The sequence below is a fragment of the Hesperophylax consimilis genome, chromosome 29 (assembly GCF_061612785.1).
Source record: "Hesperophylax consimilis isolate HC1 chromosome 29, BYU_Hcon_1.0, whole genome shotgun sequence".
Lineage (NCBI taxonomy): Eukaryota > Metazoa > Arthropoda > Insecta > Trichoptera > Limnephilidae > Hesperophylax > Hesperophylax consimilis.
Genome location: NC_142864.1, coordinates 18,017,502 through 18,038,128, shown reverse-complemented (window position 1 = coordinate 18,038,128; position 20,627 = coordinate 18,017,502). Strand labels below are relative to the sequence as shown.

The window sequence follows — 20,627 nt, the reverse complement described above, 5'->3', positions numbered from 1 at the left end:
ATTGATTGTTTTTGTTTATTGTTTTCTATTGAACAGTTGATTGTTTGCCAGATTATTTTAGGGTTGTTTTCAGAGCTTATTATTTAATGTCTGTAGTAGTCATCTTTATTGATTTTAATTAGTCGCGTCAATTTATTTTTATATTTTTTGTAATTTCTATCCAATTCTACGTTGTTTGGGAAATTAATTGTTTGTGTGTAAAGCTTACTTTTTTTTCTTATTGAATTTTATAGACTCTGAGTGATCTACGGTTTCAAGAATTTATTTTTTGCCAGATTACGATTTGGAATTTCAGTGATATGATGATAATGATGTAATAATATTTTGATATGTCACAGGGTACTTCACCATTGGACTGCCACAGTCGCCTGGAAAAGTTTCTCTTCGTATTACTGACCTCCTTGCTTTTGATAGTGGACCGAGCCACCTCCAGTGAGTATGAATTTTTCTTCTTAAATGGCCGAAATTTTGAAACAATCCCAGTCTCATTTGTGTGTGTGCCAGCAGAACCACTGAGAGCGGGGTTCTTGCACCGACGATCGACAAAGCTCTAGGTGTGTCAATAGTATTGCCTCAATACGATATTGACGAAATCCGTCATCTGTGGTCAGTTAGCGATATTTGCGAGCACTGTCAGAATATGAATCCGACAGTCGGTAGTCAAAATTTTCTACTTTAGCGCGGCCTCCAAGGTGTAGGATTTGCTGTCAATATGCACAACTTTTTAGATAACTTCGTTCGTTATGCAAAATAATTGACTTGTTAATTGATGGAAGTGAACTAACTAAGCGCTTAGAATTGAAAGAAATCGTATACACGATCCGTAGACTTAATTAATTCATCCTAGACGCGATCAATTGATTCCTTTCGAGAAACAAAAGTTGTTAGTTATGAAGAATGACCTCATGAAACAACCAACTCACTTTTTGGTGTACAAAAGTACATGAGGACAGCCAAAGTTATTATTCAATTTCAAAATTGACAATTTATTAATATTTTTAACTTTTACGTAACCTATGTACATATGTCAATTTATAATTTATTGCGTTGTCGATATCGGTCTGGCTATCAACAGCACGACCGTACTCGGGAAACCATCAAAGTATTAATAATAATTATTTAGATACATACAATTAAAACATAACACGCCATCAAATATTGCTGTCCAGGGTATAGGCAGGGTAACGGTCGCTTCAGTCGGATTCAACGAGTAGTTTTGGGTGTACGCGCGTTTTGTGATAACAGGCCGATAAGCTAGAAAAATGAGTTGTGCATATGGAGAGGGGCATGGTGGGGTTAATTTTTCTCTCCAGCAAAAAAACTATGTTACTTATATGCAAGCTTTTTCGAGATTCATATTTTCAAACTATCAAAATTAAATATGGTTGTACCAAGTTAGTAATAGCATTGCAGTGTTCCTTTGAACAAAGAAATTTAAAATCATGATTGTTGCATGTACCTATTTTTGAATTTCATAAACCTGCTATTTTCATTCTAAAATTGGTTTCCGCTGGGTCTAGAAGGAGAAATGAATTTTACACATAAAATTGTGGAAGATGCACATTGTTTTAGTGGATTGATCTGCCAACTACAGGATTTTCCAATAAGAGGTGTTATTTTGATATTCAATCGTCAAAGATCAATGGTTTCGTTGCTTGTGTGGCACGTAGCGTCGTCTCGTTGAAAATAAACGTTGTCTCTGGACAACGTTTATTTTCTGTCAATACCATTCAATTCCGGCCATAAAAATCATTAATCATCTCTCTATAGCGCAATCCATTCACCGTAACTGTTGCTCCAGCCTCATTTTCGAAAAAGTAAGGTCCAATGACTCCGCCGGACCAACCGGTGCCAAAACTGCACCAAACAGTCACACGTTGAGGATAGAGAGGCTTTTCAACAATAATTCTTGGGTTTTCCGAACCCCAGATGCGACAATTTTGCTTGTTGACGAAGCCACCGAGGTGGAAAAGGGCCTCATCACTCAAGATGATTTGCATTTGATTCACTCAAGTGAATTTTAATAATTTCAATGCGTTGTTGAAGCGTGTATTGTTCCGTTTTTATTAATGGCGTAGTTTCTACTTGTCAAGTGTCAAAAAATTACAGTTACAAAAGTAACATCTACCGAAATAGCGGGCTATTCAAAATAACACCTCTTATTGGAAAACCCTGTATATATTATATAGATTTATGAGCCTTATTGGAGGCATCACATTCAGGTTAGGGCATCTTTTTAAATGCACTAAGGCAATTTCTAAGACAATCATATATTATTTCTATGTGAGAAAGCCCGCCTTGTTGGGTCTATTTACGCGCCCAGTTTGAATAAAGGTACATATGTGCTATTAAATTCAATGTGGAGACTAGGAATACAAGACAAAATATAACATTCTTCTGCAATACATACACGACCAACCATCAGACACACTCACTGACCAATAGGATGCATGATCTGGGCAACAAGTATGGGGGCGCTATTGATTTATTTATTGACTCCATTTATAGAACTAAGCATAATCTATACCAACACTTTGTCGAATCCTACAAATTAGAATAGCGTTTGTAAATTAGTTTTAATATTTTGTCTTATTTGTAGTGTTGTTGTAAATTCTTTTTTACTTTATGTTACTCTTACGTTTTACTAGTATTGCTTCATATTTTCACATTATACTTGTAATCACAATTTTACACGTATTTTGTACCTACTTTACAATGGATTACATCTATTTACTGTCAGTATCTCCTGTATAATACAGATATTCTCCTATGTACATTGCATCATGTATCACTTTTATGTAAAAGCCTTTTTAGGCGTATATATATAAATAAATAAATTGCTCGTTCAATATTATATACTGCGGAGCCCTAAAAAATTATATGTTTTTCTTTTTATAAATACAGATGTTTCAAATGACAACTTCCAGTCGACGTGTCTATCGAACATTTGTAACTACACGGCTAGCGAGATGTCCAAGTCTTTGGACAGGAGTGTGGATCCCTGTGATGACTTCTACACCTTCGCCTGTGGAGGCTGGATCGAGAACAACGCCATTCCAAAGGGCGTACCCCAATGGGATATCCGCGACGTGGTGGAGCTTCGAAACATGCTGATTGTCCAGGAAGCTTTGGGTCAGTTGAAAGAACATTGCTTAGAGGAGTGTGTTAAGGGATTTTTTTCGGTGTTCGGTTTTCTTCAACTCTCCATTATTTTTTCATTTAAATTTATTTTATTTTTTGTATTTTATTTAAAACTTTTATACATCACGATAATTCAGGTTTTACACTGAATATTTTGCATATTATGATTAACACTTCTCTTCCGTTAACAGCACTTGCTTGTGGATGGAAAAGAAGTGTAAGTTTTGAATATATATATATATGTTAAAAACTATACGATATATATCGTCGATCGTTGCCCTTATAAAAAAACGAACCAACCAAAAAATCTTAATCTGTGAGACAGACGCTTAAGGTGAAGCTTAATGCTAAATAGTGATTTTCGATTAATCTTTTTAACGAATTGGTGAACATTATGAATATCAAAAATATGCTTTACATAAATTGAAGCTTTTAATGTCGTTTTCTTTGAGTAGAATACAAATAAATAGTTTAATTACTCAATAAAAAACATAAATCTAAACTACTACAAAATATATTTATTCAATGAAAATGTATGAATTCTTAAATAAAACAACTTTAAAAAAGTACAATATTTTGGCTAAGATTATCTGTGACAATTTCCCGTGAATAACTTTTTTGCTTTCTTATAAAACTGATTACAAAATAAATAAAACCACTTTAGAGCTTGAAATCGAGCGTTTCTTAACTCCGTTTGCCGAGCGCTTTTAATTCCGATTACATATATTCGTGACGATATAAGGTACACCAAGAATAGTCATATACACATGTTTGGCTCGATAGCTCAATCCATTCACCGTAATTATTGCTCCAGCCTCATTTTCGAAAAAGTAAGGTCCAATGACTCCGCCGGACCATAAACCGCACCAAACAGTCACACGTTGAGAATAGAGAGGCTTTTCAACAATAAATCTTGGGTTTTCCGAGCCCAAGATGCGACAATTTTGCTTGTTGACGAAGCCACCGAGGTGGAAATGGGCCTCATCACTCAAAATGATTTGCATTTGATTCACTCAAGTGAATTTTTATAATTTTAATGCGTTGTTAAAGCGTGTATCGTTCCATTTTTATTAATGGCGTAGTTTCTACTTGTCAAATGTCAAAAAATGACAGTTTCAAAAGTAACATCTACCGAATTAGCGGGCTATTCAAAATAACACATCTTATTGGAAAATACTGTACATTTAAAAGATGGAGAGCTTCAAAGAAAACGACCTGACTCCGACTCCGTGTACGATGTTATTAAGTGGTTAGTTTTTTTTTAATTGACTGACGTTTGATTGAAACGCAATAATTTATTAAAAAAAAAAAGAAAATATTCATAATATGGCTGATCTTCTTGCTCTTTGACGTTCTTCATTCTTCTTCTGATTCTGTTTCATCCATAACTTCAATGTGAGGAACATCATTAGAGACTGGAAGTTTTGAATACTAGTGGTGGTATTCTTTTAAAATGTTTTTGAAGGTGCAGAATTCCCATATGTAATTTTTTTTGTAATCTTTTTAGGCAAAAGTTTTTTGAAACCTCGAAGGTTCCACATTAATAAACACGTACATTTGTGTACCCACTTTTGTGATAATATCTAATCTGGATGATTTCCGGTTGATTTTAATATTCTACCATCTTATCATGTCAGCATTTAAATTTTTTTTATTTATATATATTTTTTTTATGTGACACCTCACAAGAGCGTCCCTGCCTATGCAGTGTACAGACAGGGGAACTATGTCACCACCCGGTTGGGCGGCGTTGTGAGGCGGAGTAAGGTAGGGGCTGTAGGAAGGGATTTGTTAATGCGGGCCTTGAAGAGGCTCGGATTATAGGAGGGAGGAAAAACAGATGCCGGTAGCTCATTCCACATACGAGCCGACTTACACAAAAACGAGTCGTAAAAACGGCCCGTTCTTATGAAGCCAACGTCAACCGTGAACGGGTGTTCAGCTCGTGTCCGTCGAGTTTTGCGCACGTGCACCGGTGCATCAGGAATCAATGTTGCTAGCTCCTCGGAGCAGGCTCCATTGAAATACCTATAGAACAGACACAGTATGCCTTCATTGCGTCTATGCATTAGAGAAGGCAATCGGTCTGTTAACAATGGATTGTCAATCAGACGGATCGCTCTCCTTTGCACAGATTCAAGCAGGTTTATTAAGTATTTTGGGGCACCAGCCCAAAGCTCCCAAATGCAATAGTTGGGCGGACTTGAGACTATTACAGGGTCACCAGCTGGTCACTGTTGAAGAATCTCCTAGCGCTGTACAAGACGCCCAACTTCTTGAAGGCCTGATTTACTCGGGCTTCTATGGATCCCCGATACTTTAGCCGGTCTGATATAGTAACTCCAAGCATTTCAATGGAGTCTTTATTGGGGAGAGTGCTCCCATCAAATTGCACCATACAGTCATTGATCTCCCTCTTTGCCGAAATCAGACACGCTTGGGTTTTTGTGACGTTGAAACTGACCAAGTTGGCCTTACCCCAGGCACGAACCATCTCGAGGTGGTGGTCAATTTTTTGCTTCAAAACTTCCCGAACTGTTCGGACATCATAGGTGGAAGGGGGCATGTCAAAAAGATAACCCTCGTGAACGGTGCTGTCATCAGCGTAGCAGTGAATTGGTGCACATTCAACGAGATCGTTGATGTGCAATAAAAACAGCGTCAGAGACAGCACAGATCCTTGTGGCACCCCCGCATTGATTTGGTGCGGTGAGGAAGAAAAGCCGTCAACCACGGTTTTAATTGTTCTTCCCCTCAGAAAGTCCGCAATCCAACTATGCAGGGTTGGGTGGATCCCATACGATGGTAACTTCCCGATAAGCGCCCGGTGCCAGACTCTGTCAAAGGCTTTGGAGATATCCAACCCAACGGTTTGAGTTTCACCAAAACGCTCCATGTACCGCCCCCAAATATGCGTCACATATCCGAGTAGATCGCCACACGATCGGTTTCGACGAAATCTATATTGCTGATCGCTTAGGATATTGTTATTCTCGAGATATGTGAGCAATTTGTTGTTAACCACCCTTTCTAATACCTTCGAGAGTATGGAAGTGATGGCTATGGGGCGGTAGTTAGAAGGGTCGGAGCGGTCCCCCTTTTTTGGGATTGGGTGGACGATTGCCTTTTTCCAAAGATCTGGCACCTTTCCACCTTTGAGAGAGAGCCTAAATAATTTCGCGAGCACTGGAGTTATTTCTGCAGAACACTTCTTGAGGACCAAGGCAGGTATTCCGTCCGGCCCACTGGCTTTGTCGACTTTCAGCTCGTTCAAGACTCGAAGAACCTCTCTGTTTCGGATCTTCGGTTCCTCCATTTGAAAACCGCAGTGCGGAATGGAAGGGGGAGTCTCTCCGTTATCTTGAAGAGTTGAGATTTCCGCGAAAATTTTGCCTAATAATTCAGCTTTCTCGCTGGCCGAGTTAGCCAACCGACCATCAGGCTTGGTCAGAGGTGGGAAAGTGGTTCTGCAGAAATTTCTTCCGATCGAGCTAGCGAGTGACTAGAAAGCACGGCTACCAAAGAGGCAGTCAGCCAGCTTTTTCGCAATTTTCTGGTCGTGGTTGCTCTTAGCTCTATTTAGAACTCTCTTGAGATAATCTTCCGGAGTGCATTAAAAGCCGTATTTTAGTCGTTTATGATATGATTTGACACCTTTTCGTCGAACTTCATCTCATCGATAGGGCTCTCGATTAGTGGTTCCTCCTCGTAAGTTTTTGAATATTTCCAGAATGCCAATGATTCCATAGACGGACTGGTTTTAACTTTACGTTCTATCGCAGAATGCATTCCATCACAAATTAATTCATTTCACCAAACAGAGCATATTGCCAAGCTGAATCGTCATCCATTCCACTTCAGACCATAATTTTTAGTACAATTCCTAAATTGCAGTCCATATAAGTGTCCAAAACCATCAATTTATATCAATTCATTACAGAAAAAATCAACATTGAAAAAGAAGAATCTAAAGCAGAACAGAAAGCGCGTATTTACTACGACGCGTGTCTTGACGTAGATACGATCGAAACTCTCGGTGGCACCCCCCTGAAGAAGTTGATAAGCAATGTCGGAGGCTGGAATATCTCTGCCAGTGGATTTCAACCACATAAATTCAACCTGGAGACGACCCTTCAGAAACTAATGGAAAGGTAGGAAGCTACTTATCAACATAACCACAGAATTGAAAATAACCACATAATTGAACATAACCACATAATTGAAAATAACCACATAATTGAACATAACTGTAACCACAGAATTGAACATAACCACAAAAACGAACAACAAGAGCACTTTTTTTTAATTTAATGTAAATTAAAATCTTTTTTTTTCATAAGCAGCAATTACTTTGTGGTTAGACATTATATTTTTAAAAATAAAACAAACACTTGAAAACAAACAAACAAACTGTATTTAACCACGAAGCTTCATCAGGATATAATAATAACTGGTTATAATAACAGTTATTATTATATCCTGATGAAGGTGGGTTGAAGCGAAACCGGTCGATGTGTAAAATAATAAATATTCGTGGTTAAATACAAAGTGTTTTTTAGGAAAAAAAGTCTTTTTTAAGGAAATGGAGAAGAGGAAATTTTGAAAAGGAAAAAGGTGTGAGGGATGGAAAGAAACCTCAGGATCAGTGTGTCCAGGAGTGACGTACATATGAATCTATCTCTCCAGCTGCGATGAGTCGGAGAGACCAGTTGGAGAGGTCAAAGGGTCTCCCTAAACCAGCCTCTCCTGATCTGGCCAACCATGCAGCTGGTGAGCAAGCGCATCCACCGTCAAGACCTGAACAAACGTTACCAGATGAACTCGTGCACCTCTGCTAAATCACCTAACGTAGGAACCATGGCACGGGTGTTGGTTATCACATAAATGGTTCCCAGAGCGGCGGTACCCAAGCCTGCCTCCCAAGTTATATCTTCAAAAATTCTTCTTCTGTTTTTGCCGATAGGTTTCTGTATAGTTTTTGCTGCTGACACTCCGAGCTCGTGTCCAAATTCACCTAATCTGGGATTTTTCATGAATACTGGCAAGGTTTCAATGCTTTAGTTACTATTATTATTATTATTATTTTAGTTCTTTTCCCTAAAATGCTTTGCATAGTAATAAATTTTTTTCTTATTTTCCAGATACCCCACAGATGTATTCTTTACCTGGTCTGTTATACAAGATCCACGAAATTCAACGAAGAACGTCATTTCTGTAAGTATAATAACAAGTCGAACGATGGCTACCCATATTTAAGTCACATCACTCTACACTTGAGCCATCGCTGCCTAAATTTAGGTATCCGGTTTTCGCCTTTTTTATTATTTATTAGACCTACAAATATGGGATAAACGATGACATTGGCAAATCTTTGGAGTTTTTTTCCCAACTTTGCTTGCTTTGCATAGACGTCTTCCTTTGAAATTGAACTCTGTATAGAGGATGTCTAGTTTTTAGCATATTCAGTACGTATCCAAGTGTCAAGCACATCTCGGATCATCAAATTACTCATTAGATTTCCTAACTTAATAGCAGATCAATCACTACTGTCATGAATGTTTTGCTACCAGCGATGTCCCCCAAGGTTCGCACCTGGGACGTTTATTATTTATCCTATAAATCATTTACGTTACTGACATTTTTCTGTCTTTTATACCCGCAAAAGTTTTTGTTTGTTTCTGTTTTTTTTTCTTCGTTAGTTTAATTTACTGCGCCTTAACGTATATTATTTTTTCTTTTTTTTTTACTTATATTAAATTAATCTGATAATTTTTCATTTCTTTCATCTTTCTACATTTTGTATTATTTGTGTACTATGACTGTCAGTAACTATCATGTATGTAAATGGCACTTGTGCAATTAACTCTAAATAAATATATGCATAGATTTTTACTCTTGCAACTTCTCACTAAAATCTCATTTGAGCAAATTGGACCAGGGTCCAAATGTGATCTTTCGTACGGCATCCAGATTACGTAAATATATTGTTTACATTAACTATATATATTTACAGCTATTTAAATTAGCTCCACTATAAAGGATTCCGTGTGGAGGGTCTTTTTAGGAAAAGGAAGGAGAGAAAGTTTTGGGAAGGAAAATGTTTGAAGGGTCGGTAGGAGTCTAAGGGTCAATATGTCCAGATGTGACGGATGTATGAATCCATCCCTCCTACGGTCGTGAATCTGAATAAAAAAAACAAAATGTCTCCTTCAATCATCTCTCCCGATCCGGACCTCCAAGCAGCAGGTGTACAAACGCATCTGCCGCCAAGACCTTGACGAACATCAGTCCATAAACTCAGGCACCCATGCTAAGTCATCAAATGCAGTGACCACTTAGGGTGATCTATGGCAGAGATTTTGGTTGTATAAATGGTTCCCGGAGCGCCGATACCCATACCCGCCTCCCAAATTGAAAATCTGAATCGTAACTATATGTATTTTCATTAATTAATTTCAGATCGCCGAAGCAGTTTTTGAGATGCCAACTCGCAACAATTATTTAAACAAATCAGAGAACAAAAAAATATTAGACGCCTATCTCAAATTCATGACAAAGACCTCCGTGCTTCTTGGAGCTAACGAAACTGACGCCAGAACACAGATGCTCGACGTCATAGAGTTTGAGACGGATCTGGCGAACATCACAACCCCTAGCGAGAACAGGCATGATATAGAGGAGCAGTACCATGCCATGTCCTTTAAAGAGTTGCAAGAGTTGAGCCCTTTCATCAATTGGCAGGACTACTTCAACAATGTGTTCAGAATGGTGTCGAGGAAGATCACCATTAAAGAGAGAGTTGTGGTTTATGGCAAAGATTACTTGGTGAAATTAAACATCCTGGTAAACGAGTACGCGAAAACAGAAAACGGTAGAAAGTGAGTAATTGTCTATCTACCACGTTTTGTTTACAGATACACATGTAACAATTTATATTACTTAAAAATAAATATTTGAAATAATAGTAAATTTTACAGAAGCCTTCAAGGCCAATGTGGAAAATGTCAAGATACCTAGAGATGTCAATTAGCAGCACTATACCTCTCGTCAGGCTGTGTTTGGTAAGCACGTCGATTCTGCCACGTGTATACAGTAGGTCGTGGTGTCGAACCGGGCGGTATTTGTTCTGTAGGAACAATTGAAGGCATTCCAGTGGGTGTTAATGAAATAGCATATTTTTAATGCAGTTATTGTAAGGGCTCCTTTCTTCATGGACTGGAGACTTAAAGCGCGTCTCAGAAAGCAAATCCATGTGATGGATGAATCACGGGTACTCACCATGCATTCTAATACAAAGTTACCTTAGAAACTTTTTTAAATGTGTTCTAGTAATTCTACATATTTTCGCAGATATGGGGCCCAAACAACAAATGCTTATTCTATTTTTATCTTGTAATGCAGTTGAACATCGACATCATTGTTCTGGGCTTAAAAAAATATTTACCTTATCGTGTATAAGGCACTGAGCGGGCTGTTACCATCACACTTGAGTGATCTGTGCGCGAGGGTCAATTTTACTCAGAGGCAACTCACGCTCAAGTTGGCAAATTCTGATGCATCAATTCTATGCTTCTAGTACCCTGAACAACTATCTGATATGGCAGGCGGTCAAGTCGTTACCTTCCTACCTTAGCAAGGACTTCAGAGATGTAGATAATGCGTTCCAAGAGGCAGTGACTGGCTCCGAGAGCGACGAAACGATGACTGACTCTGAGGACGGAGAAGCGATGATTGACTACGAGAGCGAAGGGACAGCGACTGACTCCGAGAACGACGAGGAAATGACAGACTCCGAGGGCGGTGAAGTGATGATTGACTCCGAGAACGGCGAGGCGACGACTGACTCCGAGAGCGGCGAGGCGATCACTGACTCCGAAGGCGACGAAGCGTTGCTGCTCGAGTGCGCCTCGAATACCGATGACGCCATGGGTGGGTACATCACGTTTTATACGTGGCTACTTCCTGGTATGGCAGGCGTTTTTTAAAGCGGTGATATTCTAAAAATTGTTGCTCTATTAAAGATTGTTGCTATATTAAAGATTGTAACACTATTAAATATTGTTGATCTATTAAAGATTGTGGTTCTATTAAAGATTGTACCATTATTAAATATTGTTGATCTATTAAAGATTGTTGCTCTATTAAAGATTGTTGCTCTATTAAAGATTGTTGCTCTATTTAAATCGTTGCTCTCTTGTGGCACGGAACTGACTTAATTAATTTGAGAGGATTAGTAAAAACATACGGGACAAAGTTATTTTGATACCAGATTTAAAGAACATATGCGATCGTTTAAAACTAATAATAAAATACAGTCACAATTCGCCAAACATCTCGTAGATAATAATCATTCGATCTGTGATAATAATAGGTACACGAACACCTTTACGTAAACAAAATAAAGGGCGCAAACTCAATATTTTAGAGCAGTTGGAAATAAATAAAAATTCTAACAAACCAAAAGCTATCTTGATAAATGAACAAACAAATATAATTCGCTCCCCGCTTTTAGATATTCTTAAGCCAATTCCGAAAGCAAACCCATTAGTCGTCATTTAGGAATTACGTAATGATTAGAATAATAACCTTTAGTCAAACTTAAACAACACACTAATTAGGGAAACTTTTAAAAGGGTATAATAACCAATTGCAGTCATTTTACTCAGAAATTAGTAAGGGAAATCAGTAGATAATTAAAAATAAAAGCAATGAAATCTTTTTATCACAAACACCTATCTAGTGAAATAAATACATCGTCTGTAAGTGCAACACTTTGATAATGCCTTCAGAAGGCGAAACAGCTGTCACACGTAATAATAATTACACAGCAGAACTTGTTTATAAATATACTGTTTTTTATAAATTGAATAATAATATTATCGAGTCTATAAAAGAAATTAAAAAAATATGATGGAGTTCTACAAAGGAAACTTAAAAAAAAAAAAAAAAATGAGGTTGTATTAGTAAAAACGAATTCGCTGCCGCGTCCTATCGTTTGTTTAGTTAATATTAATATATATTTTTATATCTTTCGTTGAACAACGTAATTAATTTGCTGAAAACATTAAAGTGTTTTTTAACTGCCACACTTTATCTGAAATTTGTAAGACAATAACAGTATATTTGTATTGCAACGTCAGTCGTTAGTTGATCTTTTCATTTTTGTTTTGAACTACGAAAACTTTATAGAGAGACTGCAAAATTTTAAAGGATCCCTCCTTGGTTACCTCTTATATGCCGTTCTCTTCCACTGAGTTCTGATGGCTAAAAATCTCCTTCCTTCCGAATAATTTTTCAATCTTGCCCGATGTATAGTAACCGAGCTAAGGATATGTTTTAAATTACAATATAATTTTTTTGGTTTTAGGTTTTGCGACGAGTGCCATGTTTGTGCGTGAGATATTCAGCAAAAAGTCAAGGTTGGAGGCTGTGAAAATGATTGAGAATATTCGTGGGGCCTTCAAGAAGAACTTACAGACCCTCAGCTGGTTGGATAAGGAAACCAGGGACCAGGCGGTACTAAAACAGGACGCCATCAGCCAATTAATTGGTATTCTATTATTTTTCTTCTTTAATGGTGGACAATCTCGGATTAGGCGACACGAGTCGAAAGTGTTAAATAATGTAGCGAAAGTGACCATTTCACTGAAGAGAGAAAGTTTTTTGTATCACTTCTTTGAATAATTGTTGATCAAATTAATAAAAAATAAAAAATATATTTAAAGAATGTGTCAATTACGTTAACCCACGTGGGTCAAAGTTCTACGACAGTAGTGGAAAAACAGCGGCCAGCGAGCACTTTTGGTGAGATTTTCTGGAAGCACCGCTAAAAACTTACACTAAGATCGCGATCATGGTATGTCAGATATAATGTCAAACTAGTATTGTATTCAAAATGCGCAGATAAAAATCCAGTTGTAGATTTATCTGCTGACGCATTTCGAAGGATACCATTCTCGTGTTTCCAGTGCAGTTATAAAATTCAATTTGCAGAGTCTACTGCAAAAATCTGAGGAAAACCATTTTCGTGTTTTAATTGTAATCGTGATTATAGCAATGGACTCGCATACAGATTAACTCTTAAGTTAAAACCAGTTTAGTGTTCTGAATGTAACGATACAATTATAGCTGTGGATTTATCTGCCGACGCATTTCGAGGAAGGCGTTCTCATGTTCCGAAGTTGAAAGTTCGAGTTGTACCATTTGTAAATTCGAAGAGAAATTTCTTGTTTATTCCTCATATAACCATCTATTAACATATCTGGGCTTGTGGACTCTATTCTGAACAGCTTTTGAATTAAAACCAGTCTCTTGTTCTGAATATGCAACATAAAATTCGAGTTGACTCATCTCCTAGCTCAATTCAAGGCAAACCATTCTCGCGCAGTTGTAATTTATAGTTTCTTTTCTTATTTATATAATGTTCGGTGCCTTCAGTCTTGGTGATTGTCAGACTTTTGGAACATGAAATACGCCCACATTTAACTTCTTTATTCTATGATGATGATTTAGACGGAGTTGTTTCGGGCTGCATCTTGTAGGGTAAAGATTGCCCTGATGACAGCCAACCTCTATTATTGAGAGGGCACCAGATAAAGAAGACGATGGTTCATACTCAATTGGGTCCTCGCGTAGCATTTGGATTTTGCAAAACATAATTTTTTTCAGGTTACCCCGACTACATCCTGAACGCAGCGGAGTTGGACCAGAAGTACTTTGAACTTGAAGTGAAACCAAATGAATACTTCCAGAATTATATAGAGGTCCAGTTGTATGAAATGAAGAAGATCCTGAAAAAACTGGACGAACCTATCAACAGAACGGAATGGAGTATGTTACATCTTGTTGATTAATTCAGTTTGATTTAATGTCATGTTAATTGTTTGCCATTTTTTCGTCGCAACAATACCTACTTATATTCTCTGTATTCTGCATCTTCCAATTTTAATTCATATTAAATCTTAAGAAAATATGAAACAGAAGAAAATACAAAAATATGAAAAAGTAACGGTCTCAACTGGAAATCGAACCCACGATCTCTGTCTTACTGGGCAACGCCTCAACCAACTCGACTATCTATCTAATCATCATACATAAATTTTATCGGGATAAGCGAATGATCCTGAGGCAAATAATTTCAGCTTCACACATCCTTTAATGATAATATTCCTTGAATTTTTTACGAATCTTCGCTTGTGTACAGAACCTAATAATGTAATACGATATCACCCTCTATTTATTCTGCTAGTATAAGATTTTGCGCATAATTCACACACGGATCCATCCAAATATTCCTGCGACGGAGAGATCGGCTCGGTCCAGCAATCAGTTGTCCGTCACGAGCCAATCCGTGCTCAAAGGTACGAAACGGATTGGCTCGCCAAACATGACCTCATTTGCAGTCGATAAGCATGAGACCTCAAATGAGATGCTTAACGCTAGAATGTCCGAGTAAATCCACCTAGGAAATCCGTGTGTGAATTCGCTCACCGAACGTACTCGGAAGAAAAATCCGCCGAGCAAATCCTTGTATGAATTATGTGAATTAAACACTTTCTTTTCTCCAGCCACGGCTCCCTCCACCGCGAACGCTGAGTATGATCTCACCAAAAACCAGATATGCTTCCCCGCTGGCATCCTGCAGTTCCCCTACTACCATCGCAAGAACCCAAAGAGCATTAACTACGGAGCCATTGGCTCGGTGATGGGTCACGAACTGACGCATGCCTTTGATGAACAGGGAAGAAAGTTCGATAGGTGAGGACATCACATTTTTACCACAATAACGCGAGAGACAGCAACCATCATAATTTGCTTCCGCCAACCCTTTAAAACCTTGGCTTTATAATAATTTTTGTGTAATTCAGCTGAACAGACCGGTGAGTGCCATACCTCGTCTACGCGTCAATGTATTAATTACGCGATATAAAATTGAATATTGGATATAAATTTTCAACGTATTTAACACTAGTATTACGGTGACCGTTGGAAAATTCTAAATGTATGGTGAAGGGGCGATGCCACTGGGCGATGAACTGGATGAAAATGTTTCCCACTACTGATAGCGCTGCCTCAACCCAGCTACTCTGCGGTGCATGCCTTCCCTCATAAGCAGCGAACCCATGCACCCTTCCCTCTGCAAACATCTACGAGGCGCTGCATCGCCAAGGGAGGCTGTTGTTATACTGTAATTGGAATGTATTCCTGACGCCTTGTGCGTACTTGTCCGTAGTTCTATAGCGTTCAAGCTTACACAGTACGTCTGGAATTCACAAACAATTTGAAAATCTAACGGATCAAGTCCAATTACGTCACATTACATATTACACGAAGTTAACACTAGGAGAAATCTTACAATAAAAGATGCTATGACATCAGCCATGACAAAAATAGAGCACAAATACTATAGAGATGATGTCAAGTCAAGGCAGTAATAAGGTTTTGATGTATGTTCACGACTACTAATATAATGATATCCTCACTGATATCTCCCGTGCTGAGGATTTCATTTACATATGATACAAATTTTAGCAGTGTGAATAATAATAAAGCAATTATAAATATATAGTGTTTTTACCTAAATAATTATAAATATATTTCATTATTGGGCGAACTTGAGATTTGTTTAGGGTAAGCAGCTGGTTACTATTAAAGAATATGCTAGCCCTATTTACCAAGCCATATTTACTCGGATTAGCCAGGATGCATACATGCCTATACTTCTATACTTGAGCTGGTATGATATACTTAATTCAAGAATTTCAATGGAGTCTTTATTAGGGAGGCTGTTTCCATTGAATTGCACTTCTTAAATGATCTACCCTTTTGCCAAAATTAGACATGCTTGGGTTTTTGAGACAGTAAAACTGAACAGGTTGGCCTTACCCTAGGCACAAAACTTCTCGATGTGGTGGTCAACTACTTGTCTCAAAACCTCCCGAGCAGTTATATCATAAGTTTTGATGGGGCTTGTCAAAAAGATAATGCTCGTGAACGATGCCGTCGTCAACATAGCAATTAATTCATGCACATTCAACGAGGTAATTGATGTCTAACAAAAACAGTGTTGGTGACAGCACAGATCCTTGTGGCACTTCCGAATTGATTAGGTGCGGAGAGAAAGAAAAACCTTCGGTTTGAATTGCCCTCCCATTGAGAAAGTCCGCAATTTAACTTTGCAGGATTGAATGGATCCCACACGATGGTAATTTCCTGATAAGCGCCCGGTGCCGGACCCTGTTAGAGGATTTGAAGATATCCAATCTGACGGGTTGAGTTTCTCCAAAACTTTCCAAGTACGGCCCCAAATATTCGCCACATATCCGAGCAGATCACCGCATGATTGGTTTCGTTGAAATCCATATTGCCGATCGCTTATGATGTTGTTATTCTCGAGGTATATGAGCAACTTGTTACTAACCACCCTTTCCAATACCTTTGAATATAAAAGTGGCTATGGGGCGGTAATTAGAAGAATCGGAGAGGTCTCTTTTCTTAAGGATTGGGTGAACGAGTGCTTTTTTCCAAAAATGCGTCACTTTTCCACTTTTGATTGAGAGCTTAAATAATTTTTGAGAACACCGAAGTTAATTCTGCCGAACACCTTTTAAAGGCAGTTATTCCGTCTGGGCCGCTGGCTTTTTATCATAAATATTGTGTATCCTTTGATTGAGTACATTCATTATCAATTTTAATGTTGCTTTCACTGCATTTTGTTTTTTTTTGTATTCACTTTAAGCATCTTCATTTATTTTCTTTTCTTTTCGGGTGGCAGATTTGGCAACTTGAACAACTGGTGGATGAACGACAGCGTCCACCTGTTTGACCTGAAGACTGCCTGCATCAGAGACCAGTACTCCAACTACTCCGAGGAAGGACTTCAACTAGATGGGGGAAATACAATTGGTAAGATTTAAGAAATGCTATGCTTTTTTTCATGTAAGTAAGCGTTCAAACAGATGAAGAAGATCGTTTGAAAGGGAGTTTTTTTATTATGAAAAACACCTATTTAGCTTTATGGAAAATATAATAAAACTTCATAACATGAGAGAGAAAAAAAACTTTTCTGAATATGAGTATGAATATTTCTGAAGAAACTACTTTAATGGTAGATTATATAGTACTATTATGAATTTTTAATCCCATTTTCTGGTAAGGTACAATTTACAAAAACATTATTTTCCAAAAACCAAGTAAGTTCCCAATAAACAGAATCATCAGGCAAACAGTGAAGATTGATGAAAATTGAAAATGTTGGTACGTAACGGAGATATTATGTCACTTTATAAAGTTTAATCAACAATATTGATGTTTCAGATGAGAATATAGCGGACAATGGCGGTCTGAAAGCGGCTTTCCACGCTTACTTGGAGTACTCCAAAACTGCGGCTAAGAACTACACCTTGCCCGGACTCGACTATACACACAGGCAGCTTTTCTTCATTTCGTATGGACAGGTAACATATTGAGTTAACCTAACCTAACCCTGAAATAAGTTAAAACGCCACGAGACTATTAGAAGGGGTTTGCTCTAAGCTCACAGTTTACCATCAAAATAGTTTGAGTACGTTTTACTATAAAAGGAACTTCGGGGTTTTTCGCTCTAACTTTTCTGATATACACTTTCTAATTTTGTATTTATTTATTTATTTATTAACGCACTTTTTAGACGTATTTTATAGATCAATAGTAAAAATTGTAGAGTATATAACTGAATTGTGATAACAATGAGCTCTATACTCTGTTTAAGACTCTGTGACTCTAAACGTCACAAAGTTCATAAAACTGGGAAGAGTTCGGTGGCTAGGTCATGTGGAGAGAATGACCGAGCATCAAGAACCAAAGTCCCTGCTGAGCTCAAGACCGATAGGGAGAAGGAGCCTGGGAAGGCCAAGGTTAAGATGGAGCGACAACGTCCTCAAAGATTTGTCTGCCTTGGAGCTTCGAAACTGGAGAGAGCTGGCGCGGGACCGAGATGAGTGGAGGAAGACTCTTGAGGAGGCCAAGACCCACCAGGGGTTGTAGAGCCAAAAGTGATGATGATGATGATATAACTGAATTGACTCAGTAACAATGTTTGTATTTGTTAGGTTAACAATATCGATGACCACAGACTTGGTATAATTATTTCCCTTCATTATTTATTCTGGACAATGATGAGGAAAGCATAATATGGTAGTTAGTACCAGAATTTATGCATTGAAACAAATCCCGACTTCTAGTATTACATAGTGTAATCCGAAAGCTTGTTGATGCAAGCAATTCTGGACTATAAAATAAATCGTTTAGAATTTTTTTTAGAAAGATTAATTTTTTCAAGTCAGTGAAAATCCTTCTGTCTTTGTTTGACCTGATTATAAAAAATATTTAGGATATCGATTTAATAACAAAATTATCTTGATTGATTTTTGGGGTATTATGCCCTGTTGCACTACCTGCTTCTTTAGCCAAAATTTCGAACAGCGTTACAGCTTCCATCATCAGAGCAGACATGTATTTGAAGAATATGGTGAAATGAATGTATGTTCATGTATCTAGATGCGATATCGAGTTGTGTGCTCCAATCCTCTGAAGGCTAGTATTTCAGTGCAATCAGTTTATTTTAAAAGGTTTTCGGCATTCAGTTTTGGCATAGCCGTCGAGCACCACTTACCAAAAACTAATTTTAGTTCCGTTGTCTCTTTTAATGTAAATGGGGTTTTTAATTCGCCGCCAAGATCTGGACAGAACTCACCTCATGAACCCGGACATCCCTTCTATGTCACATAACCACTCTTTTGAGGTGACTTATGGCAGAGGTGTTGGTTATCGAATGAATGGTTCCCCAAATGGCGGTACCCATACCCGCCATCCAAATTGGAATTGAAACTCTTTTCTATTTATAAAACATCTTTCGGTAAACCTATTTGTTGCAGATCTGGTGTGAAGCCAAGCAGAAGAAGGAACAAGCGGCCTACCTGATAGAGTCAGATAAACACTCCTTAAATAAATACAGAGTCATCGGATCCCTTTCCAACTTTCCTGAGTTCTCCCAGGAGTTCAGCTGTCCACTGGGATCAAACATGAACCCAGTCAAGAAGTGTGGAGTTTGGTGAACACGCCCCAACTAATAGGTACCTAAATGAAAGGTCTCCATTCTGTCTCTAACACGCGAACATACCTTGACCTCATGAACCTGTATAAAATCTGCAACAACGTTATCGACTGTCTTGACTTACTCAAACTTAAAAACTTTTAAAATATCATCCAGAAAAACTAGGTTTAATGACTTATTCAACATTAGAATTCCGGACTTACGGATTTGTTTCACAGAATTGAATTGAAAGAACAGAAAGTTTTATTCAAGTTCTGTTATTATTTCAGTTTTGTCAAACAACTAGCCTATAATGATATAGTAACAGAACTTGAACAGGACTATCACAGAACCCGAAAATGAACGTTGAAATTCGATGATTTGTTCAAAATTTGTGAAACAAACCATCCTAAAATATCACTTATTCAAATCACCTCAGGTTTGAGGACTTATTCCGCGTTATTTTCAAACTATTCATACCCATTGATCAGTTTAATTGAGTTAAATTAATTAAATTTATAGATTTAACCGACTTGCAGAAGAACCATGAGCGATTTGGTACTTTTATTCAATGGCTTAATGCAGTGCTCCGAAACCGGTGTGCCGTAAGCCGGATACAGGTGTGCCGCGGTCAAATTCAATGTATTTGACATTTTACAATATTTCATTATGTATTTAATACACAATGACAAATTATTTTTCATAATATTGTCTATTTTTCAAAATGTAGTATAGACTCTTTGGAATATTCTGTGCTGAAATGGGAGCTTTATATGAATCCTTATAGTTTTATATTGAAATTCGTTGTCTATCCCGAGGCAAAGTTTTGGCTAGATTGTTTGAGCTTCGTCATGAGGTGCGTGAGTTTCTTTTAAATCTATATATGCACAAATTATATCAGCGCCTCGATGATGAATACTGATTGATTAAACTTGTATACATGGCTGATATATTCCAGCATTTGAATGAACTTAATAAAAAAAGGTCCAAATGAGAATATATTGACGAGCTCCGACAAATTACAAGGGTTGAAAAAAAACTCGAACTTTGCCAGAAAGAGTTGCAAAAAGGATGTTTGGAAATGTACCAAAAGACAAACCAAAGTACAATAAAAAACAAACAATTAATTGTGGATCTGGTCCAACAACATTTAAGTAAGCTTCAGCACAAATTTAATCTGTATTTTTATTCCATTAATACGGAACAATACGATGGGATTCGAAATCCTTTGCAACTAATGCAATAAATTTTACGGAAGCACTGCCTCTATATAATTCAAGAAGAATTTACAGATTTATATATAATTACATGACTTTAAAACTTCACTTCTCCGAAGTCCATTAGATGTTTTCTGGATTTACGTTATCTTATAAGAATATACTCGCATTTTCGACAAAGCAATCTTAACAATACT

The 20,627-nt window shown here is 37.6% G+C and overlaps 1 protein-coding gene across 1 annotated transcript; it reads left to right on the top strand.

Moving 5' to 3' along the window:
• Nucleotides 1–329: 329 nt before the first annotated feature.
• Nucleotides 330–19,235, top strand: LOC149409940 (endothelin-converting enzyme homolog). The gene is made up of 13 exons (XM_089649105.1): nucleotides 330–432; nucleotides 2,905–3,132; nucleotides 7,082–7,292; nucleotides 8,283–8,355; nucleotides 9,601–10,019; nucleotides 10,718–10,811; nucleotides 11,001–11,070; nucleotides 12,509–12,691; nucleotides 13,810–13,971; nucleotides 14,709–14,898; nucleotides 16,916–17,046; nucleotides 17,458–17,597; nucleotides 19,056–19,235. The coding sequence occupies exons 1-13, from the start codon at nucleotides 330–332 to the stop codon at nucleotides 19,233–19,235; spliced, it is 2,184 nt and encodes a 727-aa protein (XP_089505231.1).
• The last annotated feature ends 1,392 nt before the right edge of the window (nucleotides 19,236–20,627 follow it).

Bases quoted from the DNA above. Each gene is read 5' to 3' on its own strand.
- LOC149409940 (XM_089649105.1), top strand. From the start codon at position 330: ATGTCACAGGGTACTTCACCATTGGACTGCCACAGTCGCCTGGAAAAG. The intron at 3,133-7,081 runs GTCAGTTGAAAG...AATTCATTACAG, and splicing joins GATTGTCCAGGAAGCTTTGG to AAAAAATCAACATTGAAAAA. The intron at 14,899-16,915 runs GTGAGGACATCA...TTCGGGTGGCAG, and splicing joins CAGGGAAGAAAGTTCGATAG to ATTTGGCAACTTGAACAACT.